Here is an 18,433-nt window from a genome sequence, read left to right on the forward strand (position 1 = left end):
TTGGTTTTACTGGCTGATGTTAAATAATTGGTTTTACTGGCTGATGTTAAATAATTGGTTTTACTGGCTGATGTTAAATAATTGGTTTTACTGGCTGATGTTAAATAATTGGTTTTACTGGCTGATGTTAAATAATTGGTTTTACTGGCTGATGTTAAATAATTGGTTTTACTGGCTGATGTTAAATAATTGGTTTTACTGGCTGATGTTAAATAATTGGTTTTACTGGCTGATGTTAAATAATTGGTTTTACTGGCTGATTCATGGAACCTGCTCCATGCCAGATAGCACTAGGAAAGAAAGAGCACTTTTACAAACTTCTCCTGTTTTGAGTATTTTGAGGTTATGTTTTTGTATATGGTTGCTTTGTCAACTCTTGAGGCTTGTCTTTTTATTGATAGATCTGAAAGATTTTATTTTTAATACAATCTACAGTACTATTAATAATATAATATCTGAAACAGTTTTTGTCTTCAATGCTTTTAAAAATAACCCAACTGGATATATCAGATAAGAGATATGCTTTCCTATGTGTATCAATAGGTAAAAGAGGTTAGTAATTTCCTTTACAAACCTCTTGACTTACCAAGTTTACTTTCAAGACTTATTTCTTTAACAGCTTTTCATTTTAAAGAAGAAAATTCATGTTGTCATTTCAAAATGAATTTAATGAATATCAAACCACTCATGGTATTGTGTGCGAATGAATTTTTAAAATGCCAAATTGAAATGATAATGGGATATTGCAAATCAAATGAATACCTTCAGTGCATGAACACATCAAAGGATTGTCATAATGGTGTATTTTACATGTAGCTAATGATCAGTATAATATTGCTTTTCACTACCTAACACATTTTTGAAGAAACCAGACACCCTTTAGCTTGGTCTGTTATATGAGAAAGATAGAAATATAACTGAAAAGTACAGGAAATGTAATTATCTACTTATAAACAGAAAAACGAAATGATCATTGATTTTGCAAGGAAAGTTAGGCACTAAATCTAGTTTAGTGAAAAAAAAAACAAGTAGCAGAAATTTGTAACCATCTGATTACAGGTTTAAACTATACTTTGATATTATATTCAAATTTTTAACACCAATTTACAAGGCTCAACAAATTAAATTTTAAAATATGTAAGACATCTTTTGTAATTCTGAATTAGAAAAACTTGGTCATTTTTTTTTTTTTAAAGTTCAGCTATATTACCTGTTTTGGTGATTTGAACATATAAATTTCATTGCAAAATAGAAACAACGATATTATTACAAGTTAAAATTGCTATATGCTTTATTATTGGAAACAAATACATCACTATTAGAAATAAAGTTAAAAAGAAACATCCTGAAGCAAAGAAATGAAACTAAACATAAATATGTCCTTATCATAACATGAAATAACAAAAAATAGCTCCCAAGTAATCTTTACTGTAAATTCTAACCAGGTGGAGGAAATATTTTAAATTAAACTTTTAAACTAGACTTACATCCCTTGGTGCTTTATATATGTATATCTATGCCCATTGCACATTCGAAGCAAAGGTGATATAAACTAAAAATGTTTGCTATGATAAGTAACGTAGATCTAGATTTAGTATAGATGATAAAAACTTTGTGTGGTTTTATTTGTGCAAACATAGTCACTTAAGAATTGCATGGTACAAATAATGATGAGATCAAATAGTAGACAAAGATAGTCTAAATGTATAGATATTCTAAGAATTGAGTATGTAACACTTATTTGTTGTTCTTTGTCACAGGTACAGTTTCTATGGGTTCAACCTATTGGCTGCAGCCTTAGACCCAACACAGGAAGACTTGTGGAACGAGTCGCCTTTCTTTCCCAAAGTGACTTTTTGTGATTTGGACATGTTACAGCAGGCGAATGTTATCCCGTGAGTAGATTTTGCCTTTATTTTAGTCTGTTTTCATTGCTGAAATAAAGAAGTTTAAAATTTGACATTCAATATCAATATGAACCTGAATGCATTTATTATTGAAAAGAAATCAAATTTTTTATCTGTGCATCTAATGAAACAGTATTAATGTGTTTGGCCATTTTAAATATAGAATAATGATTGACTAGAATGATCTCCTAAAATACAGATCTGGCGTATTCTTTATGTGCTAAAGATTTGTATAATATGAATGAACATTGGAAGTGCGTTGGCTGAGTGGTAAAGTGCTTGGATACTGAACCAGATTTCCGGGGCCTGAATCCTGGTGAAGATTTTTTTTGTTTTGGGGTCTTAAGGGCGCCTCTGAGTCCACCCAGCTCTAATGGGTACCTGACATTAGTTGGGAAAAGTAAAGGCGGTTGGTTGTTATGTCGGCCACATGGCACCCTCATTTACCATGGGCCACAGAAACATAAGGCGTTTAAATCATCTGCCCTATAGATCACTAAGTCTGAAAGTCATGAAAAATGAATGTGTATTTCACCATAATTTAACCCCACATCTTGCCTCTGATCCACTGCTACTTACTCTTTAATTTAACATTGTGGTTTGTCTCTTATCTACTGCTACTTACTCTCTCATTTGACTTTGTGTTTGGTCTCTTATCCACTGCTACTTACTCTCTATTTGACATTGTGTTTGGTCTCTTATCCACTGCTACTTACTCTCTCATTTGACTTTGTGTTTGGTCTCTTATCCACTGCTACTTACTCTCTCATTTGACATTGTGTTTGGTCTCTTATCCACTGCTACTTACTCTCTCATTTGACATTGTGTTTGGTCTCTTATCCACTGCTACTTACTCTCTCATTTGACTTTGTGTTTGGTCTCTTATCCACTGCTACTTACTCTCTCATTTGACATTGTGTTTGGTCTCTTATCCACTGCTACTTACTCTCTCATTTGACTTTGTGTTTGGTCTCTTATCCACTGCTACTTACTCTCTATTTGACATTGTGTTTTGTCTCTTATCCACTGCTACTTACTCTCTAATTTGACATTGTGTTTTGTCTCTTATCCACTGCTACTTACTCTCTAATTTGACTTTGTGTTTGGTCTCTTATCCACTGCTACTTACTCTCTAATTTGACTTTGTGTTTTGTCTCTGATCCACTGCTACTTACTCTCTAATTTGACATTGTGTTTTGTCTCTTATCCACTGCTACTTACTCTCTAATTTGACTTTGTGTTTGGTCTCTTATCCACTGCTACTTACTCTCTAATTTGACTTTGTGTTTTGTCTCTTATCCACTGCTACTTACTCTCTAATTTAACATTGTGTTTGGTCTCTGATCCACTGCTACTTACTCTCTAATTTAACATTGTGTTTTGTCTCTGATCCACTGCTACTTACTCTCTAATTTGACATTGTGTTTTGTCTCTTATCCACTGCTACTTACTCTCTAATTTGACATTGTGTTTTGTCTCTGATCCACTGCTACTTACTCTCTAATTTGACTTTGTGTTTGGTCTCTGATCCACTGCTACTTACTCTCTAATTTAACATTGTGTTTTGTCTCTTATCCACTGCTACTTACTCTCTAATTTAACATTGTGTTTGGTCTCTGATCCACTGCTACTTACTCTCTAATTTGACTTTGTGTTTGGTCTCTGATCCACTGCTACTTACTCTCTAATTTGACTTTGTGTTTGGTCTCTGATCCACTGCTACTTACTCTCTAATTTGACATTGTGTTTTGTCTCTTATCCACTGCTACTTACTCTCTAATTTGACATTGTGTTTCATCTCTGATCCACTGCTACTTACTCTCTAATTTGACTTTGTGTTTGGTCTCTTATCCACTGCTACTTACTCTCTAATTTGACATTATGTTTTGTCTCTTATCCACTGCTACTTACTCTCTAATTTAACATTGTGTTTGGTCTCTGATCCACTGCTACTTACTCTCTAATTTAACATTGTGTTTTGTCTCTTATCCACTGCTACTTACTCTCTAATTTGACTTTGTGTTTCATCTCTGATCCACTGCTACTTACTCTCTAATTTGACTTTGTGTTTGGTCTCTTATCCACTGCTACTTACTCTCTAATTTGACATTATGTTTTGTCTCTTATCCACTGCTACTTACTCTCTAATTTAACATTGTGTTTGGTCTCTGATCCACTGCTACTTACTCTCTAATTTAACATTGTGTTTTGTCTCTTATCCACTGCTACTTACTCTCTAATTTGACTTTGTGTTTGGTCTCTGATCCACTGCTACTTACTCTCTAATTTAACATTGTGTTTGGTCTCTGATCCACTGCTACTTACTCTCTAATTTAACATTGTGTTTTGTCTCTTATCCACTGCTACTTACTCTCTAATTTGACTTTGTGTTTGGTCTCTTATCCACTGCTACTTACTCTCTAATTTGACATTGTGTTTTGTCTCTTATCCACTGCTACTTACTCTCTAATTTGACTTTGTGTTTGGTCTCTTATCCACTGCTACTTACTCTCTAATTTGACATTGTGTTTTGTCTCTTATCCACTGCTACTTACTCTCTAATTTGACATTGTGTTTCATCTCTGATCCACTGCTACTTACTCTCTAATTTGACTTTGTGTTTGGTCTCTTATCCACTGCTACTTACTCTCTAATTTGACATTGTGTTTTGTCTCTTATCCACTGCTACTTACTCTCTAATTTAACATTGTGTTTGGTCTCTGATCCACTGCTACTTACTCTCTAATTTAACATTGTGTTTTGTCTCTTATCCACTGCTACTTACTCTCTAATTTGACTTTGTGTTTGGTCTCTGATCCACTGCTACTTACTCTCTAATTTAACATTGTGTTTGGTCTCTTATCCACTGCTACTTACTCTCTAATTTAACATTGTGTTTTGTCTCTTATCCACTGCTACTTACTCTCTAATTTGACTTTGTGTTTGGTCTCTTATCCACTGCTACTTACTCTCTAATTTGACATTGTGTTTTGTCTCTTATCCACTGCTACTTACTCTCTAATTTGACTTTGTGTTTGGTCTCTTATCCACTGCTACTTACTCTCTAATTTAACATTGTGTTTGGTCTCTGATCCACTGCTACTTACTCTCTAATTTGACATTGTGTTTGGTCTCTTATCCACTGCTACTTACTCTCTAATTTAACATTGTGTTTGGTCTCTGATCCACTGCTACTTACTCTCTAATTTGACATTGTGTTTTGTCTCTGATCCACTGCTACTTACTCTCTAATTTGACATTGTGTTTTGTCTCTTATCCACTGCTACTTACTCTCTAATTTGACTTTGTGTTTGGTCTCTTATCCACTGCTACTTACTCTCTAATTTGACATTGTGTTTCATCTCTAATCCACTGCTACTTACTCTCTCATTTGACATTGTGTTTCATCTCTTATCCACTGCTACTTACTCTCTAATTTGACATTGTGTTTTGTCTCTTATCCACTGCTACTTACTCTCTAATTTGACTTTGTGTTTTGTCTCTTATCCACTGCTACTTACTCTCTAATTTGACTTTGTGTTTGGTCTCTGATCCACTGCTACTTACTCTCTAATTTGACTTTGTGTTTGGTCTCTGATCCACTGCTACTTACTCTCTAATTTAACATTGTGTTTTGTCTCTTATCCACTGCTACTTACTCTCTAATTTAACATTGTGTTTCATCTCTGATCCACTGCTACTTACTCTCTAATTTAACATTGTGTTTTGTCTCTGATCCACTGCTACTTACTCTCTAATTTAACATTGTGTTTTGTCTCTTATCCACTGCTACTTACTCTCTAATTTAACATTGTGTTTGGTCTCTTATCCACTGCTACTTACTCTCTAATTTGACATTGTGTTCCATCTCTTATCCACTGCTACTTACTCTCTAATTTAACATTGTGTTCCATCTCTGATCCACAGCTACACCATCCAGTGTGCTCTTCCAATCAACATGTTTAATGAGAAAATTTTTGCTTTCCTTTGGTTCTGGATGTTCATGGTCTCCATTATAACAGTCATCAACTTTCTGTACTGGGTTTACAAGTGGGCCTTTGGGGTAAGTACACGGATGTCTTACTGGTTGACGTCGACATTGCTTAATTTAAATAGTTAGAATGCCTTTATTAAAGGCCCCTTTGTCTGCGTGCTAATTAGTTTTTCCTCATCATTATTTTAAAAACTTGTTGATGTTTATAAGTTTTTAGTGATCACTTTGATCATTGAAATAGTGAATTTCTTAGTATTAAAGGTTACCAGCACCTAAGAGTTCTATATGGATGGCTGCCTGGTCAGGTCATGTGGTATGCATTCTGAACTGTCATGTCAATGGTGCTGGGTTCACACCCTGCCTGCCTCTATGTATAAATGGATGTAATTGTCTTCAATTATGAAGAAAGAACATATATATATAACAAAACAAATATTTGTTTAATATTAATAGTAATTTTTTTGTACATGTCTTTAAGTAAAAATCATCTAAAAAAAATCTTGGGCTAGTCACATTTTATTTAGATAGTGGATTACTGTTACCATTAATGCAAGACTATTTTGTTTTTAATTAGTGTCCATAATGTCTATGTATCCCTTTTGAAGTGTTGTAAATTTATTTCTATTTTATTTTAGCATCCTTTTGTGCTTAGTCTCTTTAGAAATTATTTGAATAATCTTCTTTAGTTATTATATTCATTTTGTTTGTTGATGGATTTGTTTGGACCTGCTTTATTCATAATTGGGATACATTATATTTTCTTTTATAAATTACAGACATTCTTGCAAAAAAACCTTGTAATGAAATAACTCAACTAGAAAACCACTATCTTGGCTTTATTCAACAAGATTAGACTACAGTAAACAGTGAACCTCTCACATGACATTTATGAAGTATTATGAACACACACACACTAGACATGACCTTCATGTGCAGAAAATAAAGAACTCATTTATGTCCCACTGTTCTCCTTGTGCTTCTGCAAGCTATTATAGCACAGTGCAGGACAGGCCACTGTCCTGTTGGCTCATATTTCTCGCGGCTATGGCCAAATTTCGATTCATGGTGCCCTCGCTGCGGGGAAGAAGAGGAAACAGTGCCTCATATTCTGTTTGACTGCCCCAGACTTGCTGATCTCCTTCTCGACAGGTCTGGGAAACCAAAAATTCTCAACCTGTATGGCGACATTTATACACTATGCAAGACAGCAGGTTTTCTATCCAGGGCTTTTGCAAAAGAGGATTTGAGCCTCTCAAGCCCTCACTCTAATGGAGTTTGATGATGATGATCCTTGTGCTTAGTTCAACATTGTGTTTTTCTCTTTCTTTTTTTTGTCTGATTGAATGGAATCAGTTTTAAAATAAATTTTTTTTGCCTATCAGGTGTATTGTATTTTGATTTCACTATTACACAGAAAGATTTTTACTGAAGCTTTTTTTTTTCTGCATTTTTGTGTGCTAGTTGTTTATCATTATTATTATCAAATAGTCCAGGAATAACTTCATCTACCACTCCCTGTTTGTTTGGGGGATGTGCTTAAGACTGTCATCACTGTCATGCGCATCTACAGCTGCTTCTTTCTGGTGTTTTTTTTTTATGCACCATAATGATTCACGTGCTCTAAGTTTCTAAGGACGCGTTTCATTGATGTCATTGCCTCTTTGCCTCTGTTGTGGTTGTGGCGATGGCGAATCTTTTGTTGGAGTTGTTTTCTTTGGTATTTTCTTCCCGAGTATTGGGGTTGCAGGTTTGGGACTCTGTTAGAGTCAAGCCTGATTGTATGGTTTGGTTCTTGCCTCCTTGGTTTTAGGTTGAGGGCTTCGCTGGCCCTGATCAAGTTGAGACACTGAGATTAAGGTGTGCTATGTTATTTGAATAAGTTGCTTGTTTGTATTTGACCATGTATAATACTAGTTACCAAACCCGTATTCATCTGTTTTGTCATGTTACATTATTTATTCATTAAATTGTTGCATTTACATTCTTGTTATTCAACTGATATAAGTTGTATTAATATTGTTCACGCTGAAAAATTGTCGTTCATTTGGATGACATGTATTCGAGGTTCAGTTTAAGCCATAGTTCTAAAGGCCATTATTCTTTGTTTTGGTTTATACTGTCGAGGTGGGGAACCTGGGAGTTCAAGGAACTTATGTCTACCCCTAAATCAATGAGCTGGAAAACCCACCAGACAATCACAACATCACAATTGTCCTAGGTCCTAATCCCACCCCCTTCCTTCCCCTTCCATGTGTTAGGACACAGATACAAAAAACTTTATTTCTGCTGAATGAACATCCAAAACTATTTGTATTCATCAAGCAATAACAAAACTCTTCTTTTTATGAGACATGTTTATGATAATCTTCATGGTTTTTAGCACAATTCTCATAGATTTTGTTTCCTATGTTGTGTAAGTTTAACTCTATAAATTGAATGTTCATTTTTTTATTTATTGACAGGGCTTAAAGTACATTTATAATGTCAAGAAATTCTTGAAAGCTAAAGGAGAACTGGTGACTGAGTATGACCGCCTTCTGGCTGCCAAGTTTGGGCGTCAGTACCTTCGCCGTGACGGAACCTTTGTGTTATCTGTCATACTGAACAATTCTAATGAGGTGGTCATGGGTGACCTGGTGTCTGAGCTGTGGAAGCTGTACAGAAGTAAGCCCATGAGTAAAAGTGACAGAGCCCAGGGAGATGTTATGTATATCTAGACTCTGATTCTCGCTGTCTTTTTGTCATTGGCTTTTTTTTTTGTTTGATGTACCATTTAATGAATTGTTCTGTTGTATGACATTAATAGTTTAGTTTTCAATTTCTTGGGAATTTTTTTTGCCCAGTTATTTTAAGCTTATGCTGAAGATGTTTATTCTTAGTTTATAAAACAATTAGTTTGATCAAATTTGATGCTTAAAAAAATTGTGATCAAATTTGATACTTTAAAAATTGTGAAACATTTGGAGATATTCAATAATAAAGTCTCTGCTGTACTAATTTATTGATAAGCTATATATTTTTTAAAATGTAAAACACATTTTCGAGCCATTTTTAGCACTGAAGAAATAAATTGCTAAGCTCTCATAGCATGAAATATTTTTATTATTATTTAGTTAGTAATATTGTCATTCAGTATTACAGTGAAGAGTAATCTCTCCCAACCATTCTCTTTTTATTTGCATATATTTATCTTAGGTTCCATTACATTTTCCCACATCTTCCCATATCACGCTCTCTTTTTTGTTTCATATGTTTCAGACATTCCTTCAGAAATGAAAATTATTATTTCCTAGCCTAAACCTTCTGTAGGATGGCAAACTACTGAGATGACAGCCCAAAGCGCATAACACACAACAAGACAGCCATTATCTTTGTTCTGCTTGTTGTATTTTATTACTTTAAAAATGTAAACAAAGAGAATATGATTGTGATGAACTTTAAGTATTGACAATAACCTAAACATTTAAATCACTTTAATAGGAAGATCAAATTACTTTAAGTCAAGGGTTCTCAACCTGTGAGTCGAGACCCCCTTGGGGGTTGATTGACGATTTGCCAGGGGTTGCCTAAGACCATCAAAAATATGGATTGCATTTTGTCTGTGAAGGGGGGGGGGGGGGGGTTGGCAGAGTTGGTGATTGTAAAAAGGTGTCGCCGAGCATAAAAGGTTGAGAACCGCTGCTTTAAGTAGAAAGACAATGGAACCAACAGTTTAAGATTTGTCTCATGGCTTTCATGAAATTTAAAATGATAATGATTTTTTGTTGTTATTGGCAGTGTAGTAAATTAGTTGGTTTTATATGAAATGTTAGTTTTAAAGATTTAAGAGAAGGAATAGTGACTGAAATCTTTTATTCTTAGGACATCTTAATGTATACTGGATTATGTTCTCTACCTCAACTGTTTGTAAAAGCTGCTTGCATTTTTTTTTCCTTTTTTCTCTCTGTAATTTTTGTATGTAAATTTTTTTTTGTTCTGCAAAGTATTAAACAAATAATAATACAATTGATTTAATGCTTCCTAATTGTGTGAGATCAAAAACTATATTTGTTCCCCACCATTTCGTTAATAGACTTAAATTATAATAAGCTTTCTTGTCCATGAGGAACTTTGTCTCACTTTTTGTATATTATAACTATAGACAAACAAATATACCTTTTATGTCAGTTAAAAATCAAATATGGTGGCAAGTTAGCAGCTTTTATTTTATTTGGTTGCCACGCCAATTGAATATTTTGAGGATTTGAAATGAAATAACTTTTTCAGGTATTCATTTATTGTTTGATGTCCCTTTTTAATATTCACATTGTTTTTAATAAAAATTATTTAATATAGGCCATAGCTTTTATGTAGTTTTTAAAAGCAATATCTTACATCTTTTTTGAATGCATGCTTTTAAAATTTAGCTGAATTTAGGATTATAGACAGTCAAAGGTTTCTTTTTACTTCTTGCTTTAAAATGGAAGAAAAAACAACAAAAAAACTTATCACTAGGTAACAAATGTACAATTCTATAACACTATTGCCTGTTAGTGGTCACAAATGTATTTAACCTCAAATGTGAATGTCAATATCAAGCTTACTAATTCTGAGAAGAACTATAAAGTTCCCCTTTCAGACCCTGCAATCTATAGGGGCAGATGATGTAAAGGTCATATTTTTCTGTGGCCCACGAGAGGTGTCATGTGACCAGACCAACAGCCTTTACTTTTCCCCTATTGTCAGGTACCCATTAGAGCTGGGTGGACTCAGAGGCCCCCCTAAAGATCCCGAAATTTAAAATCCTAGTCTTCACCAGGATTCAAACCCAGGACCTGTCGGTTCGGAAGCCAAGTGCTTTACCACTTAGCCACTGCATCTTAAATTTACTAATTCTGAGAAGTCCTATACACTGTAATTATTGTATGTTGTTTTTTTTACTGATAATTGGGTTATTTAAAAAAAATGTTCTTAGTTTGAGGGTCATAACTTGTCTGCCCTTACATCTAAATTCTTTTCTCTGTTCTGTTCTTATATCTACTTACCTTTATTTATTTTGTTATTGCTTGACTTGCTAAGTTAACATGCTTGAAAAAGTCTTGGTCCTCAAAGTTAAATTATCATGCTATTTATGCAACAGTGTTATTTCTGTAAAAGTACTTGGTAGTTAGCTTGTCATTAAACTTGAAATTACATTAGGGTAGAAAAAGCTGAGTTGGATAAACAACATTGAATTGTTTCTAATCTAAAAGTCCACAATCGCTATCAATTTATTTTCCATACCCTGACACCCTTCTTCCCCCCCTTCCTATTACTGTAAACCTTTTTAGTCCAAGAAACATGAGAAATCATAAAAAGAGATTTTTGTTGCTTATGCCCCTCACCTCATTTCTGCCTTCACACATTTCCACTTAATGGCAAAGCATTTTTTTTTCCACTTTATGGCAATGCATTTTTTTTGTCCACTTAATGGCAATGAATTTTTTTTCCACTTGTCAATAAAGGCTGTATAATGGAGGATTGGAACATGCTTGTTGACAACAAACAAGGGAAATAAAGGATGTTTGGGAGATAAAAACATTGTTCGCCAGAGCTAAGTTGTAAGCTGACAAATCCATGACTAACATAACATTAATGATATTTCTTCCTGGGTCCTAATCACCCAAATGTGTTATTGTGGTTTTTATCTAATCCTGGAACACTTCACTGATTTGTTACACCACTTGTAAGATGTTGACACTTCCAGACCCAAACATGGCATAATAGTAATTGCATATTTATCTCCCTTCACTTTTTTTTTTAGTTTCTAAAACAAAAAAAAACAAAAACTACAATTCTTAAAGACACTTTTTTTTTTTACTAAGAAATCGTTTTTCGACTGAAGAATGCTAATATGTCATCAATTATACTAAGATTTAATTTTTCTTTTTTTTTGTCTCTCTTTTGCTTCTCTAAAAAAATTGACACAAGAAATAAACGAACCAAAACAAAAGAATTTTTTTTTTACAAAGTTCATATCAACTCACTTTGAATAGAATCCTGTACACATTTCTCCCACTTCACTTTCTCAGATCAAGTTGAAATCAATAAAAGAAATTACAAATCAGCCTATCAATTAGTTCTAATTAATTAATTATATTTTATATAGAAAATGTATTAAGCTATGATGAGATAAGCCTTGTGTAGAGAATTTGGTTGTCCGCTAAAAAATAAATTTGAAACTAACCGTAGATGACTATAAAACCTTCTGTTTTTATAAGTACTTGCAAAGCTCAGTGGTTAAACACCAACCTTTCACTGTGGACATTCAAGACCTCAAGTCTGAATTGACTCAAACATATTTAAAAAAAAAAGAGTGTAACCCCCCCAACCCCCCCAAAAAAAAAACCAACAACAACTGATCCACAAAAGTGATTAAACAGTAGCACGCTCAAATAGCTTTTCAAAGGGAAGCACTGAAACCTTCTCCCAAATAAACCCCTTCCACTCTCCCCAAAAGTGGTTCACAAGAGTGACTGGGCCATAGTGCACTGATCATGCTTTATGCATAAAAGTTGCACTAAACATAAAAAAATTAATTTTAAAAAATTCCACTGGCACAAATATATTCTTGCTAGCCTAGATCTATGAAATATTAATTGCATGATTGATTCAAATTAGTTGATGCAATCTAAAGCTTTTTTTTTTTTTTAAATTTCATTTGGTTTAAATCATTTATTATTTTGTGTATATACTACTTCATACTAAAGATAGTAAGTCCCCCCCAGCCCCTTTTACCCATTTATTAATTAAACTCATTGGTTAACATGCGCAGGATGTAATCATCTTCTTTTTGAAGTAACGTCTGTATTGTGGAAAAGATAAGATACGAACTACACTCTTTGTTCAGATCATGATTAATACAATGTAGCTAAAACATTGATCAAATCAAAAGCGTACCGGTATATAGATATACAACAACTTTCATTGCATTGTACAATGCTATAACTTATATAGAGTTTACACTGTTTAAAAAAAATTAAAACAAGGAAGATGATGATGATTGTGTATGATAAAAATGAGAAATAGTATATTTGATGAGCATATGAAAAACAATAACTACATGATCTGCATCTTATTATAATATACTTTACCACAAACAATTCAAAAATCTTCTGTACATTAAGAATCAAGTTTTATTAACACAAACTGACCGCAATTGTTCAAATGTTGATGACATTACTTTTTTGTATGGGAGATAACTGGAACTGAAATGAATTAATCTCAGATTGTTATCTCGAGTAGTGGAGCCCATTTTATTTCCGGATTTAAACCTGGGACCCTAAGGTGGGTGAACATTGTAAAAAAAAACAACCAATGTAGCTCTCGTCAAGTGTTGATTTGTACATCTAGTTCACTGTAGATCAATGGAACAAACGTAGGCTTTTTTTGTTTTAATGAAAGTCTTACAGAAATGAACTAATTCCCTGGCACCTCCAAGCTCGAGCCTCGTTAAAGGGAAACAATTCATTTTAGTTCCCCATAACAGTGTCCATATTACAAGATCCACTGGGCTCGCAAAGACCTTCCTTCAGGGAACAGTACCAGGAAAAAGAAGAAGAGGCTGACAGAGAAAGCGATGGGAGGACAACATAAAAAAATGGACTGTCCTGCCATTGATAGAGGTTTTAAACAAGGCAAAAGACAGGGAGGAATGGAGAAAGACGGTCGACAAGTCTTGCTTGGTGCCCCAACGGTCCAACAGACTAAGGGATAGGTAAAGGTAAAAAAAGTAACAGTGTCCATTGAGGAATTTACTTGTGATGGGGCAGGTCTGGAATAGTGCCCCCCGTCCCCCTTAGCTACTTTGCGCACCGTCTCATATAGGTCAAGACCGTCTTTTTTTATGTTTTTAGTAACGAAACTAGAATCTGAGTAGATTGATACAAGGGCGTAACCAGGAATTTTTGCGTGATTGAGGGGGGGGGGGGATAGGAGAATACGTTTTCCTTTATCTGAGTCCTTATTAAGAGGAAAGTAATCGCTCTTAGAATAAGACACCAGCTTCAATAAAGAATTGTCTTTATGTTATAATTATGTTACTTGAGTTCACTTCAGATCTATTGTTGACGCCATGTTTCATTTTGCTGCTGAGATTGTTTGTCGTTGAATTATGGGATCGTTGACCTCATTTTTTTCAATCTCACTTCCTCTAAGCAAGCCTGGGACGTGGTATCGTAAACTTTGGTAGCTCTGATGTGAGTTCTACTTCCTGTTCACTTGGAGCCTCACTATCAATGTCTCGTGACGGGGATACCCTGTTGCTGTGGTGATGGTGGTGTTTTTAATAGAAGGAGTAAGAAAAATGAATCTTTGTAATGTTCATTAAAACAACATATTGAAATGTACACTTTTAGTTAAACCATAGAGGAGTTCGAGTTGAGTGAGATAACTGAAAAGAAAGTAGCCAGAACAATCATCCCATATTAGATTAGCCCAGGGGCGGACTGGATGTCAAAATCAGCCCGGGCATTTCTTAACAATCCGGCCCATAAATTGTATGTCATAATGATATAAACTTGTCCCTCAACCAATGCCAGGTACCCATTAAAGCAAGGTGGATCCCGAAATTAAAAACCACAGTATCACTTACATTAGTTTTACACTGTAAAAGATTTTTTGAATACCAAGCTCAAAAGTGACTTTTATAAGATAATATTATAAGACCTCAATTTAGTGAGAATCATAATGGCATCCTTGAGATTCTTTAGGTTCCTTACCGGCCCGTTTGGGTACCGGCCCACCGGGCATTTGCCCGAATGCCCATATAGCCAGTCCGCCCCTGGATTAGCCTGACAGTTTGTATGTGAAGTAGCTTGGCTCATAAAATAGGTCTCTACAAAGTAGGCTACATCAGCTTGTTTAATTACAGTAAGCTTGCAAACACACAATTTTTGGTGCTTATTCAATGATTCTAATGATTGATTTGATAATTTGTAAACCCGTCAAAATTATGAATTTTCCAAATTATGTTCGATGCAGGGGCCTATCTAGGGATTTGGGGGCCCGGGGGGACTCGACCTGACATGAGATAATGTACTTAATAAATAGGCCTATATAAGTATGATTTCTAATTGGTACAGTACCGGTAGGCCTATATAAGTAAAATTAACAAAGAATAATCATTTAGACTCTTTTAATGAATAATACCGTTGTTTATTGGCGAGATAATGCACAAGTGACAACTCTCAATTGACAATTCTGTGCAGCAAAGCACCTATAACATCATCTTGATCAATGATGTCTAGTATTTTTGACTCTACGTGATTACATGGCAGTGGCGTAATATATTATATTTAATGTAAAAAGATAAGGACATTCATTAGGATCCTTTCCCCCCAACCTATCTACGCCACTGGTTCGATGATTGAGGGATATAATTAAACCTTACATTTGTAAAACTCTATTAATAAACATTTTATAGACTGAAGGAGTTGTGACAACATAAGAGACAAGAAAAAAAGTTACTTAAAGTTCGTCATCAGTTTAGTGAAACATGTGGTTTGTTTGAGTTCAATTAAGGGTAAGAAGTGCTGGATTCACCTATAGGCAACATAATCTATAATTTATGACCCCCATTGGCCTGTTCTGTGGGCCCGAAAATAAAATAGGTTTGAAGAAAAGTACAGCAATAATTTGCCTTGTGTTGATTACAAGGGACCCATATCTCAAATAGCTTAGGGCCTTATAGAGTCTAAATCCGGCCCTAGGAGTGAGTTTCAAGTTTCAAACCTCGCTTTTTTTCCCCATGCAGTACTGCTCCGAATTCGCTTTCAGCAAGCATTGCAGTAGCTGAGGCGGGAAAGTATAAATGCCACGACATAGTATAGCTTTATTTACATTCTAATTAGACTAACCATTTCTTCTTTAATTTCACAAATTTAATTCTATAGTTGCCACATGGTACAATAACCAAATATTTATTTTTACGATTTGAAAGGTAAAATACAAATAAAGGTGGTTAAAATGTAAAAATGTTTAAGATGTGTATTAATATTGTAATTTAAACTCCTACTCACCTTGGTCTTTTCAATTTCATAATGATTACGATAATTAAACTTGCAAGGAGCAAAGCCCCACAGCCCACTCCAACTGATATACCAATGATCTGTTTCTCGGAATCGCTTAAGCCTGAGCAGTCTTTGTCGGATTTACACCTGCAGTAGAGTGCATAGAACAAGTGAAGATGGATTTACACCTGCAGTACAGTGCATAGAACAAGTGAAGATAGATTTACACCTGCAGTAAAGTGCATAGAACAAGTGAAGATAGATTTACACCTGCAGTACAGTGCATAGAACAAGTGAAGATAGGCAAGTGTTTAGGTGCATTGTAAGTAAAAGTAAAGTTCCCCTTTCAGACCTAGTGATTTAAGGGGCTAGATAATGAAAGGTCATCAGTTAACGAGGGTGCAATGTGGCCAGCACAACGACCAACCGCATTTACTTTTACCAATTAATGTCAGGTACCCATTAGAGCTGGATGGACTCAGAGGCTCCCTGAAGATCCCGAAAGTAAACATCCCAGTCTTCACCAGGATTCAAACCCGGGACCCCCGAAGCCAGGCGCTTTACCACTCAACCAACGCGCCTCCTTTAGGTTCATTGTAGTGAGCTGCATATTTAAAACTTGTAAGATTAATTTTTTAAACACAAGGAATCCGCTATTCGTCCGTGTTTTGATTTTTAAATCCAAGTAATACAATACAACAAAAAAAGCTGAGAGAAGAAGAGGGTCTATCTGCAACAGAACAAACCCACCCATGCATGCGGCTGGCATTGGACTTTACAGTCACCTTCGAGTACATAGGAAATGAGAAATGTGCTCATCTTCGATCACGAAGGAGGAGTTTTGTATGAAGGAATAGAAAACGGTTTGGAGAAATGTCGGTGCGATGTAAGCTAACCTAAGATATTGGGATATATGGATATGAATCGAAATGTTGAGAGAAGTTTTTAGCTTAGTTATACATAAGTAGGTGAGTTGGTTAAATTTGTATTATTTCATTATGAATGGGTGGAAAGCGTGGTCGAGAGGCCAAGTGCGCTTGAACTTGGCTTGGCTACCTAGAAGGGGGCTCGAGGTTCGACACCCGACTCGGGCAGAGTTGTGTTTACTGAGCGCCTAAAGGCACGGAAAACCAACTCCTAGATAACCCCTCCCCCCCCCCCCAACCGGTCCACAAAAGCTCTGAGCATGCTATAAGTAAAAGTAGTGCTATATATTGGCTATAATAGAAGAAAAAAAGAGAATATATATATATGAATCTAGTCTAAATATTTTGGTTGCCAGTCCAGGCGTTCTCCCCTTATAAGTTCTCTCCCCTAATAAAAAAACAAAAGTGAAATATTTAAAAAAAAATTAAAACTATATCTACCTGTAATGTACAAGCTAATTCCCTTATTCGATATCAAAAATAATTAGGGCCTATCAATAAGAAAACTGGCGGATTAACAATTGAAATGTTTGAGGTCGAGAAAATAGAGGTTACCACTCCACGCCGCCCTTCAACATTGGTAATGGTATGCTGGTAATCTTACCTGCATTCGGCGTTCCCGTGTTGATCAAAGCGGCAGTAAGAATTCTCCAGACACAGCAATGTGTAACAGAGTTTATAGCACTTAAAATCTTCTGCGTCACAGTAGAAACCAGAGTCGCAGGAGTCTTTGGCCAGACATGGGTTGTCAACAGCCTGCTGAAAGTGTTCCACCGCTGGGAATAGAAGCAAAAGCTAGCGATGAAAGGCAAATGTCAAAACCTTTATAGAAAGTATATAATGTGAAAATATTGTCAACTATTAAATTTGGATAGTTAATAGCCTATTAGGCCTGTTTTCTTATAGCGCCTTTACGTGATTTTACATCTTGCTCAGTTCCATGTGCGTAGACAGCATTTTTTTCGGGATGGGGGGGGGTGGTAAGGGGTGTATGGAATTAAGTGACTGTCGATTTTCTTTAGTTTTTCTTTTTAAACTAATTTATTGGAGATGGGGAGATAACCTTAAAACACTCATGGACTTTGGTAACTGTAGTTTAGCGTTAGTATTTTGTATGCTGAGTACAAGGGCATGAGACGCCGCCATGGAGGGTGTATATGGGAGAAGGTTTCCATGATGATCGTAGAAAACAAGTTAAATATGTAAAAATACTTTAAAAAAAAAACAATCTTATATTTAGTGAAATTTCACCCTTCACCTATCCTTTAGTCTGTTGGACCGTTGGGGCACCATGCAAGATCTGTCGACCGTCTTTCTCCATTCCTCTCTGTCTTGGATAGAACCTCTTTCAATTGCAGGCTCGTTTATTCTTTTATGTTGTCTTCCCATCTCTTTTTCTGTCTGCCTATTATTCTTTTTCCTGATACTGCTTAGCTTAGTAGGCCTACATTTTCTTTATAAAGCAAAATTAATTAATTTCGACTAATTGAATAGTTGGTTCATGTTTTCATTGATTCATGTGTTGTCATCGACAATGAATAATTGTGCAAAGTTTCAACTTGATACGAGAATAGGAAG

At 35.2% G+C, this 18,433-nt stretch overlaps 2 protein-coding genes across 2 annotated transcripts in view; one reads left to right on the forward strand and one right to left on the reverse strand.

The window, feature by feature from the left end:
* The window catches only part of LOC106068203 (innexin unc-9-like), a 50,406-nt gene extending 40,170 nt beyond the window's left edge, over positions 1-10,236 (forward strand). Inside the window, exons 7-9 of the mRNA XM_056013763.1 lie at positions 1,761-1,895; positions 5,835-5,970; positions 8,364-10,236. Of these exons, the coding sequence (XP_055869738.1) occupies positions 1,761-1,895; positions 5,835-5,970; positions 8,364-8,618 (526 nt within the window). The 3' untranslated portion in view covers positions 8,619-10,236. The remainder of the gene's footprint in view (positions 1-1,760; positions 1,896-5,834; positions 5,971-8,363) is intronic.
* Positions 10,237-12,574: 2,338 nt separating this feature from the next.
* Positions 12,575-18,433, reverse strand: part of LOC106068196 (mucin-12-like) — a 30,562-nt gene continuing 24,703 nt past the window's right edge. The window contains exons 6-8 of the mRNA XM_056014289.1: positions 17,460-17,631; positions 15,939-16,076; positions 12,575-14,183 (exon numbers count right to left, since the gene is read on the reverse strand). Coding sequence (XP_055870264.1) covers positions 14,072-14,183; positions 15,939-16,076; positions 17,460-17,631 — 422 coding nt within the window. The 3' untranslated portion in view covers positions 12,575-14,071. The remainder of the gene's footprint in view (positions 14,184-15,938; positions 16,077-17,459; positions 17,632-18,433) is intronic.

The sequence above is a fragment of the Biomphalaria glabrata genome, chromosome 16 (assembly GCF_947242115.1).
Source record: "Biomphalaria glabrata chromosome 16, xgBioGlab47.1, whole genome shotgun sequence".
NCBI lineage: Eukaryota > Metazoa > Mollusca > Gastropoda > Planorbidae > Biomphalaria > Biomphalaria glabrata.